A 10,000-nucleotide genomic window follows, 5' to 3' on the forward strand; every position below is an offset into this window, starting at 1 on the left:
AAACGCAACCATATTAACATGGGGCGGGACGTAGCCCAGTGGTAGAGCGCTCGCTTGATGTGCGGTCGGTCTGGGATCGATCCCCGTCAGTGGGCTCATTGGGCTATTTCTCGTCACAGCCAGTGCACCACAACTGGTATATCAACGGCCGTGGTATGTGCTATCCTGTCTGTGGGATGGTGCATATAAGAGATCCCTTGCTACTAATGGAAAAAAATGTAGCGGGTTTCCTCTCTATGACTGTGTCAAAATGACCATATGTTTGACATCCAATAGCCTATGATTTAAAAAATCTATTTGCTCTAGTGGTGTCGTTAAACAAAACAAACTTTTTTCCCCATTAAATTAAAGAAAACTAAACTATTTGCGTTTCTTTTACTGTTCAGCATAAATTTGCATCAATTAGAATAAAGAAAGAAAGAAATGTTTTATTTAACGACGCACTCAACACATTTTATTTACGGTTATATGGCGTCAGGCACATGGTTAAGGACCACACAGATTTTGAGAGGAAACCCGCTGTCGCCACTTCATGGGCTATTCTTTCCGATTAGCAGCAAGTGATCTTTTATTTGCACTTCCCACAGGCAGGATAGCACAAACTATGGCCTTTGTTGAACCAGTTATGGATCACTGGTCGGTACAAGTGGTTTACACCTACCCATTGAGCTTTGCGGAGCACTCACTCAGGGTTTGGAGTTTGTATCTGGATTAAAACCCCGATGCCTCGACTGGGATCCGAACCCAGTACCTACCAGCCTGTAGACCGATGGCCTAACCACGACGCCACCGAGGCCGGTCAATTAGAATAAATTAAAATATGTCAAATTCATTTCTGTCGTGATTTCACACTTTCAGGATGTCTGCTGTGTTAGTTGTCGCTCTGGTCTGCAGCTGTGTCGCTGTCGCGGGTAAGATAACAATATACTACTCAAAACAGGTTAAGCGTCAAACAGTATTTTATCCCTAATCCCCTCCCCCCCTCCCCCCCCCCAAAACGCCCCACAAAAAACCCTAACAAAAAACAAAACAAACCTGTTTAATGCTGTACGTTTTGTATCTGTATGCATTGTGTGTCTGTCTGTGTGTGTGTGTGTGTAAGCGCGTGTGTGTGTCTGTGTGTGTGTGTGTGTGCTTATGCGTATGTGTACTTGTATCAGTGTGTGTGTGTTATGTCTATATGTGTGTTATGTCTATAATGTGTGTTATGTCTATATGTGTGTTATGTCTATAATGTGTGTTATGTCTATATGTATGTTTCTTTCTCTTTCATCCTTGAAATTCCATCTCATTTCTTCTCGATCTCGCCCCCCCCCCCCCCCCCCATCCTTCAACATCTTTTGCTGTTCACCTCCACATTCCACTCCTTGTTTCAACAGCCGCGATAAGTCCGTCTTTCCTTTGATACACTCCGATACGTAGCAGCAGATAAAGCTATTGTTAAAAATCGATATTGAATTTTATAGAATTAAACGCATATTTCACAGGCACGATAACTGGTGAATTTTATAGAGTTAAACGCATATTTCACAGGCACGATAACTGGTGGATTTTATAGAGTTCAACGCATATTTCACAGGCACGACAACCGGTGAATTTTATAGAGTTAAACGCATATTTCACAGGCACGATAACTGGTGAATTTATGGTTTTGGTTTTGGTTTGGGATTAGATTAGTTTAGTTTGCTTTTCTGTTTTGTTTGTATTTGTTTCTCGTGTTTTTAAATTATTCAATGATGAACATTACATTTAAACAACATCAAATATGTTTTCAGAAAGTCAACGGCCGGAATGGAAGAAACCGATACAGCATTCTTCGGGAAATCCTCGTATGTATAGCAAATTATATTTATTCTCGAAATAAAATTGTTTCTCTTTATTTTGTGGCAATAAATGCCATTTTAGTCTATACTATATACATTATAATATATATGTTACAGGTAAACCACCACAATAACAAACAGAAGTGATTTTACTACTAACTCGACGAGCCCCAAACTTATTTTATGAAAATAAGTAAACATTTAATTAATAATGGCTAATAATTGACATTTTTATATGCAGATACAAAACACATATTTATATTTATTTGTTATGAGATAAACGTTACATGTACTCTGACTCGGCTGACTGACCACTAGAATCAAGTAATAATCACTGATCACAGACTATCCTGGTGTCTATGTTACAGGTATGACACCTACATCAAAATATAATACTATTAAAGGGACATTGCTGAGTTTTCTGCAATTTTTATGATGTTATCGACTAACAGAGATTTTTTGACGACTGTAATTACATATCAAATATATTTTTCTGCATAAAATATTAGTGGCTGTATATTAAACGTGTTTCTAATCGTTCTAATATTTGTCCTAGGTTAAATTTCATTTTATTTCCTAAAAAAGATTTTTTCGTACGTACGAAATTATTTGAAGACAAAATCCAGTTTGGGCTTCTTACAAATATTAAGACGAGCAGAAACACATTGAATATACAGATACTGATATTCTAAACAAGAAAATATATTTAATATGTAAATTTTATTTATATATTTTATTTGTCGGAAACATCTTACAATGGAGCAAACTCGGGAATGTCGCTTTAATATAGTTCGAGTTACAACCCGGCGGCGGTTGTGGTAAAAAAGCCGGGGTATATACTTTACTCCATTACACCATAAATTAGATAGGTTATCTCTGGCATAAAAACCCATTAATTATTCATACTCCCTACACATACAAATGTATATAATTTTGGGATAGGCAAGTTACTCTGGTTCATAAATACACTAAATAAAAGTACAAGGCTACGACACTCTGTGTGCCAGACTATAACAAAATACAACAACATCTACCACATACACTGCGGGACCATAATAACGACACCCCCGGACATCATCTCGACTGCACAAGGGCCCTTACACTGAATGCTTTCATCTCCTGATCACATAACTCTAAACCACCGACAATAATTTGATCCCACACGGGCCGCCACATTTGGTGTTTTCATCTCCCCATCACATATATCTTCCCCACCGCTACCTCACTGACGTCACGTAGACTTTCAAACAGCTGATTCGCTGACGTGGAGCGGAGCGGATATGGTTTAACGTGCGCATGTACCACGAAGGTTTCGCATACGCCTGTCACGGGCTTAGCCTCTGACATCGCCAGTGACTAAGTGCGGGCCAGGAGGGGTGTGTGTGTGTGTGTGTGTGTGTGTGTGTGTGTGTGTGTGTGTGTGTAAGTTTGAGGTGGGCGGAATTTGCAATAGAAATTTAGAAGTTAGGCCAGAGACCTAAGACCAATATAAGTTGACTCAATTCTGCTCATGTCTGGACAATTTTTTTTTTTAATTCTACAAAAATAAATTAGTGCTCGGCCAGAACGTTTTTAAGGTGATTTGAGCAATTTAGACGGGCTACGAAGTGCGTTGGACTGTTTACAAAAAAATAAACATAAAATTTTGAATGATGACCCAAAGTTTTAAAGTCTAGTTGCCCAAAAAAGGAGGTTACTTGTCCAAGGTAAGGTTGGCAGTTCTACGACGAGCTGAGGAGCGGAGTGGCACTCCGATTCGGGACTTGATTCCTCTTGGTTAACAAGTCAGCGACTGGGCCATGGCCGTGTTCAGCACGTCGCTGGTTGCATCCGAGGTCGCGTCTGCTGGTGGTGTCTCCTTTCTCTTCTGCTGGATCGGTGGGGGCGGCGACGTAGAACGGCCCGCCGCTGGCGGTTGAGCCGCCAACTTTGAAGCCCCCCGTGCCGCCCCTGACGCACGTTTCCTCATCCCTCCTCTTCTGGTCTTCATTAAGCCCCAGTCCCACTGTGGCGATTTTTGGCTGCGAACTAATACGAACCGGCATTCGTTGCGCATCGTACATCATCGTAAAGGTTCGAATTACTTCTTATTAGTTCGCTGCCTCTTTCGTATAAGATCGGTCACAACCGCAGGCCAATACGATTGTTTTGAAATGTTCAAAACATTCGCAGGGGTCCTCCGAATTGAAGCCTATTCGTACTGCATCGTGTCAATTCATGTCAATCCTTGTTGGTTCGTATCTCAACGTTGTGCATTCCTGTCAGTTCGTTGCGGATTCGCACCGGTTCGTGTTGCTTTCCTGGTGAGATTCGACACGATGAAATAAGGTGTGCAACTATAACGTACAAATCAATAAGAATTGACACGGTGTAGACACGATGTACAACGATGCAGTAGGAATGTGTGGATTAACACGAACCAGTGAGAATCGCAACGAATTGATAGTAATGCACAACGATGAGACACAAACCAGTAAGAACGGACACGAATTGACACGATGTACAGCGATGCAGTAAGGACTAGGTAGAATGCAGAACGATTTAGTACGATTCAGAACGATGTAGAACGATGCAATCAGAACTGGTACGAATTAGGGGGCAATTGGTATATATTGAGGGTGAAATCCTGCTTGTTTCATTACCTGACAAAGTTTTGAGCAGTGAACATCTGTACTCATGAGCAGCTATGGCGCTACTTACTCCTTTTCAGAGATTACACCTCATGGATGGTCTCTTGATGGCCCAACAGCAGCATGCTGCTAACACCCTAACTGTGGTCCATTTGCTCCATGTGCGACGTCGGGCATGCCGGCAACAGCGAAGGAGATATTGGGTCCGAGAATGGCTTATCAGGAGACCACTGTATGGCATGTACGAGACTCTGATGGGGGAATTGGAGCGCGAAGACGTGACAGGGTTCCGGAACTTTATCCGGATGGAACCAGCCCGGTTCTATGAACTGTTGCAGAGAATCGGTGATCGCATCACGAAGCAGAACACCTGGTTTAGGAAACCTAGCTACCTCTCGAAGATTGTGCTTGAGGTGAACAGTGCCATTGTGGCAGAGTTGGCAGTGGAGGTCATCTCCTGCCCAACGACACCTCAGGAGTGGCAGGCGATTGCAGATTTGTTTGCAGCGAAATGGCAGTTTTTCCACGCCTTGATGGCAAACACATGCACATCCGATGTCCGGCCAAGGGGGGATCATTGTACTACAATTACAAGGGCTTTCACTCTATCATTATGATGGCCCTTGTCGATGCGGAGTACAAGTTCGTGTGGATCGACATCGGGACGGCCGGCTCCCACTCCGATGCCCAAGTCTTCAACCACAGCGAGCTGAAGGACACCATCGATATAGATTGAGGGGCGGAGCCTTCTTGCGCTTGATGGGTAGCATCTCATTGCCCGTCTGAGTCTCCTGTTGTGGGGATCTCTCCACCGAGTCAGTAGGCAGATCACCTTCTTCTTCGCTGGAAGTGACTTGTGGAGGTGGGCTAGCTTTCCGGGTGGGTGGGGCCTTGGCCTTCGCCTTGTCGCGCCTAGCAGGACCCCCGTGGCCCTTCCTAATTATGGAACCTCTTGGCATGATCTCTTCACTCTAGCAGAACTGCAGATGTACTGAGGATCGCTGTGAATGCTGGCGATATTTATACAATCGTGACCCACCGTACTAGTGCCTATTGGATCTCACTGTTTCGTATTGGTTCGTACTGGTTTGTACTGGCTCCTACTAATTCTTATCGTTTTCGCATCGCATCTCATCGCATCCGTATTTATTCTCCGTCACTATCGTACTGCGTTGTACTGCATCGTAATGCCATCGCATTGCATCCTACCAGTTTGTGTTCAGTTCTTATTGATTCGCACATATCATCGTACTGCATCATATTAATTCTGTCTTGAGGTAGAACCAATGCGGACACCGAATCTTTTAACAAAATATCGCCACCATTCGCAGGCGAATCCATTTTTCTTTATTCGTATTGATTCCCCAAACTATTCGCCACAGTGGGATTGGGGCTTCACCGAGTCGCCATACACTAAGGTCACGGTTGCCCGTGACCCATTGTAAGCGATGCGGTACTCCAACAAAGAATCGTAGCTTGTAATAAGTCCCTCCAGTTGGGGGGGGGGGGGGGGGGGGGCATCTTGAGAGAGCAGAGCGACACGTCTTTTCTCATCGAAGGCATAGCTCGGAAGTGCGGAAGTGCGGAACTTATTTAACGTGCCCATATCCAATTAAGGTTCAGGCACGCCCACTCCGGACTTAGCCTCTGACTTCGCCACCGGCCTCAGTGGCGTCGTGGTAGGCCATCGGTCTACAGGCTGGTAGGTACTGGGTTCCGATCCCAGTCGAGGCATGGGATTTTTAATCCAGATACCGACTCCAAACCCTGAGTGAGTGCTCTGCAAGGCTCAATGGGTAGGTGTAAACCACTTGCACCGACCAGTGATCCATAACTGGTTCAACAAAGGCCATGGTTTGTGCTATCCTGCCTGTGGGAAGCGCAAGTAAAAGATCCCTTGCTGCTAATCGGAAGAGTAGCCCATATAGTGGCGACAGCGGGTTTCCTCTCAAACTCTGTGTGGTCCTTAACCATATGTCTGACGCCATATAACCGTAAATAAAATGTGTTGAGTGCGTCGTTAAATAAAACATTTCTTTCTTTCTGACTTCGCCAGTGACCAATTCCGGGGCCGGAGGGATAGCTCGGAATGGTTCGGTTAAGCTATATATCCCTGAAGAGGACGTGACGGAAAGCACCTTCGAGTAATGACGGATCACAACGTTTTTGTTTTTGTTTAATTAACTTATCTGGTAATTAGTACTCCCATCCCTGGTGTTAGATAAGGTTATGATACATCAAATTAAACTGTGAGCCTCGACGAATACAGCTATCTAAACAGTAATTATTAACAATTAAAGGTAAACATGTATTTAAAGGATAACCCTTGTGTCAAGCCCAAATAAGCCATAATTTACCCGATTAACTATAGTTATAAGATTTAGCCAAAATCAAATACCGGTATTCATAAACTCAGAAAAATTCCTTTGCATGTATAACAATAAATAAATATATATATATATGGGTAAGTTATAAGAAAAATAAATAAATAAATAAATATATAAATATGATTAAGTTATAAAATAAATAAATAAATAAATAAATAAATATATATATATGGGTAAGTTATAAGATAAATAAATAAATAAATAAATAAATAAATATATATATATGGGTAAGTTATAAGATAATAAATAAATAAATAAATAAATATATATGGGTAAGTTATAAGATAAATAAATAAATAAATATATATGGGTAAGTTATAAGATAAATAAATAATTAAATATATATGGGTAAGTTATAAGATAAATAAATAAATAAATATATATGGGTAAGTTATAAGATAAATAAATAAATAAAATATATATATATATATATATATATATATATATATATATATATATATATATATATATATATATATATATCGTTAAAAAGTGTATGTTTTTCTCTACATGACAGGCTTGTTTCGTGAGAGAGTTGAATTATTGCTCTCACTCATCAGATGTAGATTTAATTACACCGTCAACGGAAAGCTGATGACGTAATGGACTCTGTGACGTCGAGGTTACGTCACTATGCAGGTCTATAATAGGTGATGTGTGGTATGCGCACAGAAGGTATTTGCGTCTGTGTCGACATGCTGATACGAGTTCATTCTTGGAGTTTAGTGTGCTGGTTTCAGGTTTATACATTATGAACAGTTTTTTCCTTCAGGCAGAGGTTACATCTTTTGCTCGCTGGAGAGTATGATTTTGCTTTGGATAAAATTTTCCACTTAATGGTGTATGGGGTGAATCTATCCTTCAGTGTCCAAATGTACTGACTTAGCGCTGTTGCGTTCTTCTGTGTTGCGTTTTGAAAACTGCTCGTGTGCGCAGTATATCTCGTCTTAAATGTGTTCTCGGTCAAACCAACGTATGTTTCTTGCTTGTTGTTATCGAGTGTATTAACGGTAGCTTGATATATTACTCCTTTCTGCAAGCATTTGCCCTCAAGTGGACATTCAGCTCTTCGTCTACAGTTGCATTCTCTGGGGGGAACGGCGTCTTTGTCTCTGTGTTGTTGAAGTAGAGTTTTGTTATGCGCTGAAATTATTTTCCCAACATTAGGCATGCAGCTATAGCTAATTTTAACGGTGTTTCGATTTATAATTTTGTGGAGAGGGTTGCTTTTGGGAAAGCACTCATCGAGTAATCTGAGGAACTGGTGACCTACGTTGGTTTTCACGTTGGAGCTATATGGTGGATTGTACCAGGTGATGTTTCTATTGCGGTTGTTTCTGCGTCTGTTGTTTTCTGCTGTTGGGGTGTATTTGAGGTTATAGTTATATCCGCTCTTGAGTAAGGCTTCCTTATATGGGCGTTTCGCTTCTTCAAAGATGCACTCATTCGAAGATATATCAGAAAGCCTTTTATTTATTGTTTTTGGTATACTGCGGATGATATTTGGAGGGTGGTTGCTATTTGTTGTGGATGTATAAAGGTGTGTTGTTTGGTTTCATATATATATATGGGTAAGTTATAAGATAAATAAATAAATAAATAAATATATATATATGGGTAAGTTATAAGATAAATAAATAAATAAATATATATGGGTAAGTTATAAGATAAATAAATAAATAAATAAATAATATATATATATATATATATATATATATATATATATATATATATATATATATATATATATATACAGTGAAACTCCTCTATTAAGACCACCTGTGGGACTTATGAAAATTGGTCTTAATAGTGGGGTGGTCCTATTACCGAATTACTAACATTTAGAAGGTTTTTAAAATTTTAATTGTGTTGTGTATAAAGTGATAAAAACAACAACAACAAAAGAAATGTACTACAAATATTTATTTGAATTACATAATATATTTGTCAACATGAAATGAACCGTACAATATAACTCACTTTCTGCAATTCCAAGTTCAGTTGCATATTTCAAAGCTTTCATTTTTAACATGGGGCCTGAAATCGGTACATCTTGACCGCGCATGCGTTGAAACCATTCCCACATTAATGTATTCAGCTGTTCTACGGAAGAACGTACACATAAACGTTTTCGATCATTATCTTTATTTTTCTCGTAGCCATCCAAAATCTCTGCATTTCTTTTCATTATTAACTGTACTTGCGTTTTTCCGATACCGAATTTCTCTGCAAGCGTGCGTTGACTTTTTCCTGGACTGTCATTTATTAAAGTAACTTTTTGTTTCAAAGTCAATTCACAGCGTGATTTACCCTTTTTGGGGGTTCCCATTTCAAACGTTGATATTACCTCTGCCGATATAACGGAAGAAATACGGCATTCGTAGTGTTTACCGTTTACCTCACTTTGACAGGGTCAAATGAAAAAAAATACCACAACTCACTTTGTGGCCACAGTCATTACACATCTCAATAACGGATAACAACACTTCTTTTGTTTCCTAGTGAATTAGTCGGTAAATTCATTCTATTGTGTCCTAATTATCATTAACACATTTTATTAGACTCGGTAGATTTAGGCTGTATCTTCGAACAACAGGTACATAAGCATTAAACACGTGTCATGCCGACTTCTGACCTGTATCGTTTCTTTCAACATCAAACGTGATTATAGCGACTTTCCGCTGGAATGGCTATTGCAATTTGTATCGACAGTTTATTGGTTACAGTGCTATTTAATTGACGCGTGGAACGTCTGTTCTCGTAATCCGAATTAGTGTCGGCTCTAGAGTCTGATGACTGGCTTGCAGCCAATCAGCGCGTTACATCGCTTCATTAATATTAATAAGTTGACAATGTTTTCCGGAAACTGAAAGTTGGTTATGTGAACAGATTGCGATGGGCGGTTTTTCAACGACTTAAACGTGTATCTCTCTTTAACAGTTTTAATTCATTTCAAAAGACAGAACATTGGTGTTTACTTTACTTCCTGTTACCTGTTCCAGTCTCGGCTAAAACAAAGCAAGCATTAAATTTAGATCAGTTATTGTTGAACAGCCTTGGGAATGAACAAATATGAGATATTGATATCGTAATTTGGTCGCACTGGCGGGGTCGAAATATACGCAAAACGACGACCGGGACTGACTTTACTGGGCGTAAT

General features: G+C 40.1%; 1 protein-coding gene across 1 annotated transcript in view; it reads left to right on the forward strand.

Annotated features, from left to right (window-relative positions):
* LOC121385343 (ferroxidase HEPHL1-like) overlaps positions 1-10,000 on the forward strand; it is a 47,339-nt gene that overhangs the window by 1,323 nt on the left and 36,016 nt on the right. Inside the window, 2 exon segments of the mRNA XM_041515985.1 lie at positions 859-911; positions 1,776-1,829. Of these exon segments, the coding sequence (XP_041371919.1) occupies positions 859-911; positions 1,776-1,829 (107 nt within the window).

Source organism: Gigantopelta aegis, chromosome 11, assembly GCF_016097555.1.
Source record: "Gigantopelta aegis isolate Gae_Host chromosome 11, Gae_host_genome, whole genome shotgun sequence".
Lineage (NCBI taxonomy): Eukaryota > Metazoa > Mollusca > Gastropoda > Neomphalida > Peltospiridae > Gigantopelta > Gigantopelta aegis.